We start from the raw sequence: 15653 nt of genomic DNA, 5'->3' as shown, positions 1-15653 counted from the left end.
AAGAAATCTCTTATTAAGTGGCAGAGTAAAGCCATGATTATCTCTGTAGACTACAAGGAAGCAGCCGTGCTAATACTTAAACTCGATTTTCTCAGAAGGGATTCCAGGCCCTCACATGTGAGGGTTTGGATCGCGACAGCCCGCTGGGATTTTGCTGCTCTGGGGGAACAAATGCATTGGAAGGAACTTAAATTCTTCCACGGTGCTCTGTCCTTCAGAGTCCACACAAGTGATGTCCAGGGGTTTAATAAATTCCTCCTGGCTTTAAATCCAGCCCGGCCCGAGGGAGATGTCTTTCTCCGAAACTGGTGGCAAATGGCATTTAACTGCTGGTTTCCGATAGCAGGTCAAACTTCTAGCAAGAGAAAGTGTACAGGGAAGGAGAAACTAGAAGACCTGCCACCCTCTGTGTTTGAAATGAGAATGACTGGCCACAGCTATACCATGTACAATGCCATCTACTCCGTGGCACACGCTTTACATGCCATGTACTCACTGAGACCCACTCGTGCCATGATGAGGGAGGGCAAGAAACCTCTGGCTATCCAGCCATGGCAGGTAACATTGTTCTTTAGATGTATCTCTCTCTTTCCCAAAGTAATGGATCCATTCATTCTCTAGTGTTTTGTCAGGGGTCGCAATACAGATGGAGACAGGTTGGTATTTTAAAACCATCCAAAGATCTCAATTTCTTCTGTTTGATAGCTTCACTCTCTTCCTTTCAAGAATGTTGCAATATTCTATAGTTGTTTCCTGGGTGAGGAGAGAAGAGTGGAGGTTTATGAATTCCTCATCTATGATTGCAGTCATGGGATTTTTGTCTATCACATGACAGTGTATGTTTTGACTCCACAGAGTGGGAAGTGACAGAGACAGGATTTTTTTGTTACTGTGTTCCATGAAGTGGGACTATCGTCCTTTGTTCTTTTTCTCTTTGCTGTCAGATGCTAGAAAGAAAGGGAGCCATGTTGCAGTGCTCCGTGTGTTTATATGTAAATAAAGTAGATTAGCCAAAATGCTGAGTTGCTGAGGTCTGTCCTGCGCATGATGCGCAAACTCGCTGTGATGTTCAGGCTAAAGAAAGCTTTTGAAGCTCACGAACGAAAGACCAGGAGGGAGAGAACATGCCAGTCCAGGGACTCAAGTGTAGGCTGAACTCCTGACAGATAACGCCTGTTATCTTTTCCTTTTCCGGGCTACAAATCTAACTGTATTCAGCTCCCACCCAAGCATGTGGGTTGTGTTATAGCAAGTAGACACCAGCCGTGAAAAGCAACCATTACTTGCACTTTCCAGCTGTTTGGGGCTGCTGCTGAAAGTTTATTCCATCCCATGGTTAATTATCTCAATGGATGTAATTCCAAAGTCTTTGGTCTGTGTTAAGTTCAAACGTAAGAAGAGCCTGTTGGATTGTGCCAATGGTCCAGTTTACACAACATTATCCTTCAAGTAGGGTCAGGTGGGATAGATTCAGGGGTCCTCATCTCAGACAAAAGCATATGCAAGTTAAAAAAAACCCCAACCCTCTAGATATGTAAATTGTTTATTCTGTTATTGTGTGTGAGCCACCTTGCATACCTCCAGTCAACAGAGGGCAGGGTTGAGACTAACACACAGTCAGGGAAAATGCACTTCATGGTCTCTTCCCAAAGTCCCAGGCTCCACCCCTTCCTCTTCCTGCAAAAGGAACTGAGCCAGGATGAGGGAGGTGAAATGAGGACCTCAATGAATATCTGAACAGGAGGAAGGGACCAGTGATCAGGAGAGTCAGGAGCTGGATCCTGGGAAAGGTTCGAACAGGGGTGTCCCAACCACATTTCTGCTTGGCCAAAATAATGATCTTGCCGCTCCTTCCTCCGCACACTGTTTTGGGGGTTCTCACGACCCTTTAAAACAGATTCGGGGAGGGTGCAATGGTGCCTGAGGTGGGGAGGGCAAGTCCCGTGGTGCTAGTAGGAATCTTTCCTGTGGCTTCTGCTAGACTGACTTAGTTGAATACGGAGGATACGCCTGTCTCAGACTCCCTTCACCAGGCAAAATTGTGTCCCTTGGTCTTAGACTCAACTAAAAACTAGAAAAAATAATACCCCCCTCCCCTCCAAATACCGTTCCAATAGGTCAAGGCTCAGCAAAGTCACTATGTTATCTAAACCTCTCCCCTCCTTGGTTCTTCAGATTCTCTCCTTTTTGAGGAACATCCGATTTAACAACAGTGCCGGAGATGAAGTATCTTTCACGGACAACAGTGTGGTGGGATCTTCTGGCTATGATCTTCTCAACTGGATCTATTTCCGAAACGAGTCAACAGCTTTAGTGAAAGTTGGGAGGATGGATCCAGGAGCCCCACGGGGCAAAGACTTCATCATTAACCCAGATACAATTGTGTGGTCTAGCAAGGTGGAGTGAATGTCCCAGAGCTTGTGAAAGAATTAGAGCATTATGGACTTGAATGCCCGTCAGCTCCAACCCACATGGCCAATGGTTAGGGGTGATGGGAGATGTAATCTGGGAATATTTTGGCGGGTGGGGGAAGGCACAGGTTCCCCAATCTTGCTCCATGCAGTGGTTGAAAATAGCTTTGATCCTCTTACCTACATTTATCACCATTTCCAGCATGCAAAGAGGGGGGCACCTTTGAAGACCTCCAAGTCCTGCTTAAAACAATTCTATCCATGCAGAAAACCTTTCATTATATCTGCCTTTCTTAGACCCCACCATCTGCAAGCTGTGCAAAGATCTGCTCTCCAGGGCAAAGGAGAAAAATTCCAGAAGGGAAGCCGGTTTGCTGTAATGTGTGCATTCGCTGTCCAGAAGGGACTTTTTCTAACCAGACAGGTAGTTCCAACCTTCAACCTTATTCTACCGTGCAGAAGTTGCATGTATCCAGGGAGGGTTAAGGTAGGGTTACCAGACGTCCCCGGTTCCCGGGGACCATCCCCGGATTTGCAAATCTGTCCCCGGACAAATTCCATCCCTGGAAATGTCCCCAGATTTGCAAATCTGTCCTTGGGAAACTTGGCAGTGGCAGTCTCAGCAGCCCCGAGCCAGCCTGTTAACACAGTTGGCTCTGGCTGGCTTCAGGAGCTGCTCGCTGCCGTGGCACCCACCACTTTTCCTCACCGGAAGTCCCCATATGATGTGTCTTATGCGCAACATATCATATGGGGACTTCTGGCGAGGAAATATGGTGGGCACCAAAGCAGCGAGCAGCTCCTGAAGCCAGCCATAGCCACCTGCTCTACCAAGCTGGCTTCGGGCTGCTGACTGCCACTCTGCCACCACTGCCGAAGGGGAACCGGGGGTGTCCGGCAGTACAGATCTCCTGCTCCCTTCCCCCTTTGTTTTGACTGATTGGGGGTGGCTTGGGAGTTGTGGGCAGCCAGCCGTTGCCCAGTTTTTAAAAAGCTCTGCACATTTATGTTTCACAGGGTGTGAAAGAAGGGCTTTGCACCTTGCCTGGCAGAGAAACGGTGCACGTTGCGCCACTCCTGGGCAACGGCCGCCCACCCATGACTTCCAAGCCTCCCCCGGTCTGTCAAAACAAAGGGAGAAGGGGGCATTTATGTTTCACAGGGTGCAAAAGAAGGGCTTCGCACCTTTACACAATATGCATGTGCGCTTGGGCCCAGGGTCTTTTGCCTCACCATCCCCACTACTGACTCCCTGTTGCTATTCAGCTTAAAAATAAAAATAAAAAATGTCCCCGGATTCATTGGAAAAAATCAGGTAACCATAATAGGCGAGTGCAGACTTCTTTCATTATGTCCTTTTACTGCTTAGCCCTGCTGGCCTCCACATCCCCCTGAATTTCGCTGTAACTAGAAGAATTTTCAAAACATATTCCAGAATTGCAACGTGTAGGATTTGCTATAGTTCTAAGTAACTTTGCAGTTCTAAGTTTCTTTGCAGTTTGCTTCTCTGTCTCAAAAAATGTGTTTTGTAACTTTTAAGATTATGATCTTTTGCAATAAAAGGTCAAAATAGAGCAGAATCTCAGAGATTTTGAGCAATAAGAAGGAGAATAGGGCAGGCCAACACACAATAATATTTATAACTAGGTTCTACACCTCTGATTTCTTCTCCTCACATCCCCAGCTACCATGTACACCAGCCTGGTGTGTGTGTGTGTGTGTGTGTGTGTGTGTGCGTGTGTGTGTGTGTGTGTAAATAAAGCTATATTAGAGATACTCAAATAGTGCTTGCTAATTCCAGATGCTGCTAACTGTGCCCAGTGCCCAAAAGATCAATACCCAAGCAAGGACCAAGACCAGTGTATTGCCAAGAAAATCAACTTCCTTTCGTATCATGAGGCTTTGGGATTTGTTTTAGCTTCTCTAGCTCTTTTCCTCTCTCTAATCGCCTCTCTAATCCTGGTAACCTTCATTAAAAACAAGGAGACCCCAATTGTCAGAGCCAATAACCGCAACCTCACTTACACCCTCCTTGTCTCCCTCCTGCTCTGCTTCCTCTGCTCCTTCCTCTTCATTGGTCAACCCAAAAAAGTCAGATGTCTTCTCCGGCAAATGGCTTTTGGAATCACCTTCTCTGTTGCCATTTCTTCCATTTTGGCAAAAACCGTCACGGTAGTTCTGGCCTTCATGGCCACCAAGCCAGGAAACGTGGCCAGAAAACTCTTGAAGACACAATTAGCAAGCACCATTGTCCTGGTCTGTTCCCTCGTTCAAGCAGTTATCTGTGCCATCTGGCTGGCAACCTCTCCCCCGTTCCCAAAACTGGATGTCTACTCCATGGCTGTGGAGATTGTAGTGGAATGCAATGAAGGCTCCGTCACCATGTTTTACTCTGTCCTGAGTTACATGGGTTTCCTGGCCCTCATCAGCTTCATGGTAGCCTTCCTAGCTAGGAAGTTGCCTGACAGCTTTAACGAAGCCAAATTTATCACCTTCAGCATGATGGTCTTTTGCAGCGTTTGGGTGTCCTTTGTGCCCACCTACCTGAGCACCAAAGGGAAATTCATGGTGGCCGTGGAGATCTTCTCCATCTTGGCCTCTGGTGCTGGTCTCTTGGGTTGCATCTTTCTCCCCAAATGCTACATTATTCTCCTGAGACCCAACCTCAACAGCAGAGAGCATCTAATAAGAAAAAAATATCAAGGAGCTTAAAAAACTAAATAACTCATAACTTCCTATACAAAGAAGCTGGTTGAACTATTCTTTAGCTAATGTGATCAGGTTTAACTACCAGACTTTTGCAAGACATCTGAAGGCAGCTCTGTTTAGGGAAGCTTTTAATGTTTAATAGACTATTGTATTTTAATATTCTGTTGAAACGACTTGGATGATGGACTCAAGGGCATCCTGATCAAATTTGCAGATGACACCAAACTGGGAGGGGTGGCTAACACCCCAGAGGACAGGATCACACTTCAAAACGACCTTGACAGATTAGAGAACTGGGCAAAAACAAACAAGATGAATTTTAACAGGGAGAAATGTAAAGTATTGCACTTGGGCAAAAAAAAATGAGAGGCACAAATACAAGATGGGGGACACCTGGCTTGAGAGCAGTACATGTGAAAAGGATCTAGGAGTCTTGGTTGACCACAAACTTGACATGGGCCAACAGTGTGACGCGGCAGCTAAAAAAGCCAATGCAATTCTGGGCTGCATCAATAGGAGTATAGCATCTAGATCAAGGGAAGTAATAGTGCCACTGTATTCTGCTCTGGTCAGACCTCACCTGGAGTACTGTGTCCAGTTCTGGGCACCACAGTTCAAGAAGGACACTGACAAACTGGAACGTGTCCAGAGGAGGGTGACCAAAATGGTCAAAGGCCTGGAAATGATGCCTTATGAGGAACGGCTAAGGGAGCTGGGCATGTTTAGCCTGGAGAAGAGGAGGTTAAGGGGTGATATGATAGCCATGTTCAAATATAAAAGGATGTCACATAGAGGAGGGAGAAAGGTTGTTTTCTGCTGCTCCAGAGAAGTGGACACGGAGCAATGGATCCAAACTACAAGAAAGAAGATTCCACCTAAACATTAGGAAGAACTTCCTGACAGTAAGAGCTGTTTGACAGTGGAATTTGCTGCCAAGGAGTGTGGTGGAGTCTCCTACTTTGGAGGTCTTTAAGCAGAGGCTTGACAACCATATGTCAGGAGTGCTCTGATGGTGTTTCCTGCTTGGCAGGGGGTTGGACTCGATGGCCCCTGTGGTCTCTTCCAACTCTAGGATTCTATGATTCTATGAAAGCCGCTCAGAGTGGCTGGGGAAACCCAGCCAGATGGGTGGGGTATAAATAAATAAATTATTATTATTATTATTATTATTATTATTCCTGAAAAATCTTGCAAATATTGTGTATCGTTTCTGATTCTTTTTGTTTTGTTCATTCAATAAACATAGTGAAAGAAAGAAAATTGGTTTTGTAGTCCTATATATGTTTTGAAACAAAGATGAATCAGCAGAATTCTGAACCAAAAGCTCCATCCTTGGGAACTTGATCCTTGGGCAGATTAAATTTCCAGCAGCTGTCTTGCAGATGTAGCTATAACCTGCCACTGTTTTGTTTCCCTTTAAATATCAGATCAACACTGGGGCCTAAACTAGTTTGAGAACCTGATTGGTGGGTAATGGGACTTTAACCCCTTGTTCTGCAGGGATGGTGTCACATACAGATAATCAATAATCTCACGACTGGGGAAAACCAACACCACTATGCTCTCAGAGGAGCTTCCAGAGATGGCATGCCCTTGGCTGTTTAGGGGTAGCCTGCACCCAGGGATGGTCAGCCTGTAGTCCTGTGATCACATCGGCCCCCAGTTAATTGCATGCAGCCCTTTGTTGTTGTTTTTAAGTCATTTAGTTGTGTCCGACTCTTCGTGACCCCCTGGACCAGAGCACACCAGGCACTCCTGTCTTCCACTGCCTGCCGCAGTTTGGTCAAGCTCATGCTGGTAGCTTCGAGAACACTGTCCAACCATCTCTTTCTCTGTCATCCCCTTCTCCTTGTGCCCTCCATCTTTCCCAACACCAGGGTCTTTTCCAGGGAGTCTTCTCTTTTCATAAGGTGGCCAAAGTATTGGAGCCTCAGCTTCAGGATCTGTCCTTCCAGTGAGCACTCGGGGCTGATTTCCTTAAGAATGGATAGGTTTGATCTTCTTGCAGTCCACGGGACTCTCAAGAGTTTCCTCCAACACCATAATTCAAGTTACAGATAGGTAGCCGTGTTGGTCTGCCATAGTCAAAATAAAAAAAATCCTTCCTGTAGCACCTTAAAGACCAACTAAGTTAGTTCTTGGTATAAGCTTTCGTGTGCATGCACACTTCTTCTTATCTGAATTGTTCCTGAAACTCTGCAAACACCATATTGATACTCAAGATTCCTCCCCCCCCCCAATTAATTGGTAGTGGTTGTAGCACTGAGCTCATATGTGTTTATAGTCACTTGCTTTGAAGCATACTAATTGTCTTGCTTTGATGTCACCTTTATCTGAGGGTTTGGGGTGCTGAGCTCTGAGACCAGAAAGGGAAACTGTAATGTTTGGGTGTTTGCCGACTCCACCCTCCTGGTCAGATGGCTGGTGTATGCTGCTTTGACCTTTAGCTTGGGTGTGCATCTTCTTGTTTGCGGTGTCCATCCCGCACAAGTGAGTGCGAGGAGGAACTGGCAGGCTGCATCGCTGTAAACCTAAACCTATACTTTTCTTAATAAAGGCACTAGAACTGATCACTCTGGAGTTTTTGACATCCTTCTTTGGCATTCCTGCAACTCACGACTCACACAAGCTCTCCTCTGGCTCTGCGGTTTGCAACAAGAGCAAGAAAGTGTGGTTCGTTCACTTCTGGCTCTGCCCCTGGCCACGACTGACTTCAGCATGGCTTAGAGCTGACAGTTGGAGCATCCCTAAAGGGAATGGAGCTCTCTGCTGGAAAATTGGTTCCCCATCGTGGGATATGTGGGAGACAACTCCACTGGGGGTTCATTAATAAGGTTCACACCAAAATCCCAACTGGTCAGACTTTATTCAGTAATGCATCACATGACATACTGTAGTACAAAATACTCTGTGGCTGCGTGTCTATGAACACACACCCTATATAGGATATATGTGCCATCTTCTGCCACATTCTATTATCCCAGCACCTCACCATCTTTTCACCCAGCCACAGTCCTTGAAAACAGTTACTCAACCCGAGATTTTCTTACTGTATGTGCAGAAGCTCACCTTTTACCCTGATGGCTAGTTGTTTTTATTATAATATACACTCGGGTTCCTCCTAAAGTGGTTCCTACCAATTTTGGCATCAGGCCATACTCTTGCATTCCTATCAATATTGGCCTTATTTCTGAATCACAGAATTGTGAAATCAATAAAGAATTCCTCAGTTACCACCCTCGGAATATTCCCTTTTCCAGATCCCTTCACAAGGGCCTCTCCATCTCCCTCTCCTCTTTGCCAGGGGTCAAATGTGTATCTCTCTTGGTCCACTTGCAAGGGTTTGTGAGATAGACAGTGTATCCTTGGCCCCGCCCTCCACCGTGCAGCCTTCTTCCCCAGCTGTTACTGTCAGGAAGTTCTTCCTAATGTTTAGGTGGAATCTTCTTTCTTGTAGTTTGGATCCATTGCTCCGTGTCCGCTTCTCTGGAGCAGCAGAAAACAACCTTTCTCCCTCCTCTATGTGACATCCTTTTATATATTTGAACATGGCTATCATATCACCCCTTAACCTCCTCTTCTCCAGGCTAAACATGCCCAGCTCCCTTAGCCGTTTCCAGGCCTTTGACCATTTTGGTTGTCCTCCTCTGGACACGTTCCAGTTTGTCAGTGTCCTTCTTGAACTGTGGTGCCCAGAACTGGACACAGTACTCCAGGTGAGGTCTGACCAGAGCAGAATACAGTGGCACTATTACTTCCCTTGATCTAGATGCTATACTCCTACTGATGCAGCCCAGAATTGCATTGGCTTTTTTAGCTGCCGCATCACACTGTTGGCTCATGTCAAGTTTGTGGTCAACCAAGACTCCTAGATCCTTTTCACATGTACTGCTCTCAAGCCAGGTGTCACCCATCTTGTATTTGTGCCTCTCATTTTTTTTGCCCAAGTGCAATACTTTACATTTCTCCCTGTTAAAATTCCTTACTGTTGGGCCCAGAACTGTTCTGCCATGTTAAAAAAGAAGAAGTCAGGAGAAAGCTAGGGTCAGCCCAGACAAAGGGTGAGAAAACCCTCCACTCCTCATGGTAGGGCAACAGCCGGGGCAAATTCAGCTGGAGTCAAAAAGGAGCTCAGGCTAGAGACAGAAAGAAAGAGGAACAATAGTGGAAAGGATGGACCCAGATCTATACACACACAAGATGAAAACAAAGAGAATGAGTATAGAAACAAGAAGTAAGGATTTAAGACGGAGAGGCAAGGAGCTGGGAGACCTCATTTGTTTCTGCTTTTGCTGTATCAGGGAATAAGATATTGTTAAGTATACGAGCTGGAATTGAAAACTAGACAGCTGAGGGAGAAGGGGAAAGAGAGAAGAAGAAATTAAATTGTAAAATGTGAAAATTAAGATTGATATAAGTTTTGAAATGTTAATTGGAATATAAATTTGTAATGTAAAGCAATAAACGGGGGAAAGTAGGACACATCTAGGAAGAAAAGTGGGAAGTCAGTTTATTCGGGGGAAATGTATTAAATTTGATGTAATGTGGTATTGATTGGTTAAAATTTGGAAAACTAATTTGGCAAAAAGAGAGAGAGAAGTAGACAACATTTTTTACGGGAGCTGACAATGGCTTTGACACTACAGAGAGAGCACTTCTCATATTGTAGGCTTGGGTCTGTGAGCAGGGTGAAGAGAGAGGCATATGGTTGTGCAGGATGGAACGTTCAGCATAACATGCTCTTGAATTCAACCAACATGTAAATCACCAAGACAAAAGGTCTGTGGCCATTGCAGTGTTGTGACGCCATTTTCATACAGGAACTATCACATACCATCTTTTGATTTAATTTTTACCTGTAGATGCTCCTTTGTGTTCAGATCAGGTCTCAGCACAATAATGTAGCATTTTGGAATAAAGATGCAGCCCACAAGCCCAGCACTGGAGGCCAAGATAGAAAAGACTTGCACGGCTACCATATACTTCCCCTTGGTGCTCAGGTAGGTGGGAACAAAGGACACCCAAACACTGCAGAAGACCAGCATGCTGAAGGTGATCAGCTTGGCCTCATTGAAGGCCCCAGGCAGCTTCCTGGCTAGGAAAGCCACCGTGAAGCAGATGGCAGCCAGGAAGCCCATGTAGCTGAGGGCAGCATAAAACATGGCAACAGACCCTTCATTGCATTGCAGGATGATCTCTCCAGGTAAGGAGCTCATGTCAGAGTCTGGGAATGGAGGAGAGGTCCCCAGCCAGATGGAGCAGATGAGAACTTGGAAACAGGAACACGAAATGACAATGTAATTGGCCAAACTCTTCCCCAGCCATGTCCTCACCTTGTTCCCCGGCTTTGTGGCCTGGAAGGCCAGCACCACAGTGATGGTTTTTGCCAACACAGAAGAGACAGCAACTGAGAAGATTATGCCAAAGGCTGTTTGCCGGAAGAGGCAGATCCCTCCCCTTGGCTGGCCAATGAAGAGGAAGGAGGACAAAAATGAAAGCAGGAGAGAGATGAGGAGGATGAAGGAGAGGTCCCGGTTGTTGGCTTTGACTATGGGACTTTCTGTGTATTTCATTAGGATTCCTAACACAAGGCCTGTGGTTAAGGACATGAAGAGGGCAAATGAAGCCAGGAGGATCCCCAAAGGTTCTTCATAGGCAAGGAAGGTGATAATCTTGGGGACACATTGATCTTGGTCCTTGTTTGGATGTTGATCTTCTGGACATTTGATGCAACGGTCAGCATCTGCAAAGAACAGAATTATTGTTGTTGCTGTTTTTGTTGTTCTACCATTCATACTACATTCCCAGGGCAGCTTACAAGAACCAGAACAAAATATAAAAAACCAGTTTAAAACAAATCAAAATTTATCTATACATCATTATTGTAATATTTTACTGTTGCTATGGCCATTGGCTAATGCAAATAAAGTTTTATCTGCTCTCTATACATCAGTAGTGATGAAAGAACACCCAGATGGTACATATAATTATCTCATCTGGGAGAGCATTCCACATAGTAGGCACCACAGTGTAGAAAAAGCCACCTTCACATGTCAGAATAATCCTTGCAGGTTGTTTAGTGTGCAAAAAATGGAGTGGTCTATCATCAGTCAGTCATCCCTGCTTCTGACTTGGCAGGATTTTATTGATTTATGCATTTATGTACTCTTGTTTCATGCAGTTTTTTACAAGAAGCAACTAATGCTAATTTAAAATATGTAACAATAACAAAATACATGAAACTTAGGCCAAAACTTTGGTCTCCTGAGTCAAAGTTCGACACTTGAGTGACATGTCAGAAAGGATTGGTTGCCAAAAACCAGAGAGCAGTCACCGACATTTCTAATGTGAGTTCTGAGGATTTCCCCCCATGCCGTGTAGGCTTGCTTCCAGATGTCATGGAATTTGACTCTAAGAAAGAAAGTATCTATGCACACATAAGGAAATGCAGATGAGTGCTCTAACAAGGTACAATTTGTGCATGAACTATAATCACATAGCATTGGGCAGTTATAAATTTCACTTTAAAAATGTCTTTGATATCTGTGTCAGCTTCCCAAGGGTGTCCCTTTCCAAGATGGTTACCCACCTTCCTGCATGGAGATGGTCCCTTCTGAACAGGGAATGCAATCATAGCAGCAGAGTGGCTTTCCTTCCTGAACCACCTTGATGAATCCGGGATGGCAACTTTCCACACACTTGGAAGAAGGCAAGGTCTAAGTATAAAGAGAAAGAACATAAGGAAATTGGATGAGGCCTAACTGTTTTCCTGGTGCATTTCAGAAAATGCAACCAGTCAGGACATTACTGGAAACCTCACTATACTAGAAGAAGAAGAAGAAGAAGAAGAAGAAGAAGAAGAAGAAGAAGAAGAAGAAGAAGTAGTAGTAGTAGTTTGGATTTGATATCCCGCTTTATCACTACCCGAAGGAGTCTCAAAGCGGCTAACATTCTCCTTTCCCTTCCACCCCCACAACAAACACTCTGTGAGGTGAGTGGGGCTGAGAGACTTCAGAGAAGTGTGACTGGCCCAAGGTCACCCAGCAGCTGCATGTGGAGGAGCGGAGACGCGAACCCGGTTCCCCAGATTACAAGTCTATCGCTCTTAACCACTACACCACACTGGCTCTCAGAGATATGAGGGTGTTCTTACACTCAAAATTTGGCCTCACACTCTAAATTTGGCCACCTCATTTAGTAACTAAAATTATCTACGCCCTTGAAATTACGCCCTTGAAACTAAAATTATCTACGCCCTACACCCCAGAGGACAGGATCACACTTCAAAACGACCTTGACAGATTAGAGAACTGGGCCAAAACAAACAAGATGAATTTTAACAGGGAGAAATGTAAAATATTGCACTTGGGCAAAAAAAAAAATAAAAAAAAATGAGAGGCACAAATACAAGATGGGTGACACCTGGTTTGAGAGCAGTACATGTGAAAAGGATCTAGGAGTCTTGGTTGACCACAAACTTGAAATGAGCCAACAGTGTGACGCGGCAGCTAAAAAAGCCAATGCAATTCTGGGCTGAATCAATAGGAGTATAGCATCTAGATCAAGGGAAGTAATAGTGCCACTGTATTCTGCTCTGGTCAGACCTCACCTGGAGTACTGTGTCCAGTTCTGGGCACCACAGTTCAAGAAGGACACTGACAAACTGGAACGTGTCCAGAGGAGGGTGACCAAAATGGTCAAAGGCCTGGAAACGATACCTTATGAGGAACGGCTAAGGGAGCTGGGCATGTTTAGCCTGGAGAAGAGGAGGTTAAGGGGTGATATGATAGCCATGTTCAAATATATAAAAGGATGTCACATAGCGGAGGGAGAAAGGTTGTTTTCTGCTGCTCCAGAGAAGCGGACAGGGAACAATGGATCCAAACTACAAGAAAGAAGATTCCACCTAAACATTAGGAAGAACTTCCTGACAGTAAGAGCTGTTCAACAGTGGAATTTGCTGCCAAGGAGTGTGGTGGAGTCTCCTCCTTTGGAGGTCTTTAAGCAGAGGCTTGACAACCATATGTCAGGAGTGCTCTGATGGTGTTTCCTGCTTGGCAGGGGGTTGGACTCGATGGCCCTTGTGGTCTCTTCCAACTCTATGATTCTATGAAATTGGCCTTCCTTCCCAATAGCTGGACCCTCCATTTACACAGCCTCTCAGGGGACCATCATAAGGTCTTCAAGAAATGTTGGCCCTTGGACATGGCATGCATTTGAAGGCAGCTCCACACTGAGCCTGGCGCCCTTATTGGAGCTTATGGGATAGGGAACACAATTAAATGAAAGAGATGATCTCCCCCACCTGATTGAGCCATTTGGGCCACACAATGGCATCCTGGTTGATGGTGAGCTGTAGGGTTGGGGATCCCTGTCTGCCGAGACTCCCAAACTTCACCCTTAGGACGGACTGATTGGGAAACTTCACCCAGCTCACAACGTCCAAGTCAGCTGCCAGTTCCCCGTTCTCATCCAAGTATACTCCGTCCATGGAAGAATTGTAAAACTGTGAGTGTATCAGGAAAGGGTGGAGCTAAAATTAAAACAGCAACATTTAGAATATGGGAAACTTCGTTACTATCCAGTTCAGCCCATTTCGTGCTTAGAGTTCCTCCGACTCAGAGTTGGAGTCTTTCTAAACATTGAAGGTTTGTCCATAGCGGAGTCTACTGTGCTGTTTGAATTCAAACTTAATCTGCATAGTCCACCCACAAACAACACCAAACCTAATGTTTTTCCACTGTAAATTTGGGGATATGGGGATAATCAGATAAGTTGGGGGAAAATCAGGCTTCAAACAGCTGCACACAGGGTCATTTGTTTTGGTGTTCTGTTACTCTCCTTTACACACCCACTATTTCCTCAGTACTTTCAGTTATTTTCCTCCTCCTGTTTCTGGTATGCTTCTGATAAATTCTTTTGATCCCTCAGCTGTACTGAAAACCAGAGAACTGCACCAAGCAAACCACATTCAAATTTCAACACCAGAAGTTGTGCCCCAGGCTGAAAAGTGTGTGCTGAGGAATCACAATTGCTTTCATTTCTATTCCCACCATGCTTTTAACTATTTCCAGTGTTCTTTTGAACAGAGGTATTTAGACTGCAACCCAAAGGGGAATGTCTACTGCATGAATAGGAAAGACCAACGTTGTTCTCCATAGTCCAGGCATGGCCAAACTTGGCCCTCCAGCTGTTTTGGGACTACAGCTTCCATCATCCCCAGCTAACAGGACCAGTGGTCAGGGATGATGGGAACTGTAGTCTCAAAACAGCTGGAGGACCAAGTTTGGCCATGCCTGCCTTGGACAAATTCAAATACATGCAGGTATAGACTATCCCCTGCTCAACATAAAAAAGAAATTCAAGAAACTCTGCTAAATATAAATGATCATTCCAATTAATGGGGCGAGAATATTAAGGCACAATAAATGTATACACATGTATACATAACTCTACAGTAATGAGCTTATGTGTAGCCTGTTGGGATATTTCGTTCCACCTTAAGGACAGATGTGTGGAATTGTTGTATGTCACATGTCTGTTTACACTCCAGCACAGCTTGCTGGGAACTTCCGTTTGTGTATGGCTTTTGCTTTAGCGGTCATGCTTTGGACACGAAGGGGATCAGACATGTTTCCTTTTGTCCTGGTGTATGCTGAATAAACTGCTTGTAAACATGCTCACACAGCTTCTCCTGCCACTTCTGCTGAGTAGCATGCCCTAGCTTCTGCAGCTCGGGTCACAGATTCATGCCAAGGACTGGAGATCTCCCAGCACACCGGTCAGTGGGCTGGAGACAGCTGGGGACCTGCCAATTGCCCCCATTTCCTTGGTTGCATGCATACACACTTAGTAAGGCTCCCGTAAACACACACACACACCCTTGGAGAAAGGCTGGGGCTTAGTTTGCCCAGGCCAGTGCCAATGGAGCACCCAAGTGAGAAGGGAGGGAGGCTTAGGAAGAGCCTACACAAGACCATCTTCCCTGCAGAAGGGAACTCAATGTGGAGGTAGGACGAATTACTCCAAATGGGCCAAGGCAGAAGGCGTTATGCTAAAGATGTTGGGTGTGACCAGAGGGGCTGTGACCTCTAAGGATATTATAAGTAGGCATGAAGAAGAACCATTGTTCTAATAAATACCTGCCATGGATGCAGCCTTTGAACTTCCACACGGTCCGTCACCAGCTGTTTATATCTAGATGAATAAGCAGCATTTAAGGCATGTGCCACAGCTTGGACAGTGTTGTAGATCCTGTAGCTGTCTAGAGAGAGGATTCCTTCCAGATCGTCTTGAGGCAGCACCACCTGTTTCTCTCTCTCTCTGCATCTTGTCCAGCCTTTCACTGAGAATGCATGCTTTGAATAGGAGCAATTAAAAGCTTCCTCACAAAACTTCTTAACGGCAGAGGAAAAGGGTAGAAAATCATCATATTTTGCCCGTTTATTTGTCTCCAAAAGGAAAGAGAAAATGCTGTGGATGTGTTGGAAAGATAAGTCAGAGTACACTACGTCCAAGTAAATGTCCCACATT

The 15653-nt window shown here is 45.3% G+C and overlaps 1 protein-coding gene across 1 annotated transcript; it reads left to right on the top strand.

Annotated features, from left to right (window-relative positions):
• Window positions 1–444: 444 nt before the first annotated feature.
• On the top strand, window positions 445–5220 carry LOC309526246 (vomeronasal type-2 receptor 26-like; the record flags this gene model as incomplete). Its single annotated transcript, XM_082212158.1, has 4 exons — window positions 445–558; window positions 2176–2382; window positions 2709–2835; window positions 4213–5220. 4 exons carry the CDS (start codon window positions 445–447, stop codon window positions 5121–5123), a joined length of 1359 nt encoding a protein of 452 aa, XP_082068284.1. The 3' UTR covers window positions 5124–5220.
• Between the last annotated feature and the right edge of the window lie 10433 nt (window positions 5221–15653).

This window comes from Podarcis vaucheri, assembly GCF_965113315.1.
Source record: "Podarcis vaucheri genome assembly, chromosome: 2".
Lineage (NCBI taxonomy): Eukaryota > Metazoa > Chordata > Lepidosauria > Squamata > Lacertidae > Podarcis > Podarcis vaucheri.
The sequence above is the reverse complement of the archived record's forward strand: the minus strand, read 5'-3'. Positions and strand labels throughout refer to the sequence as shown.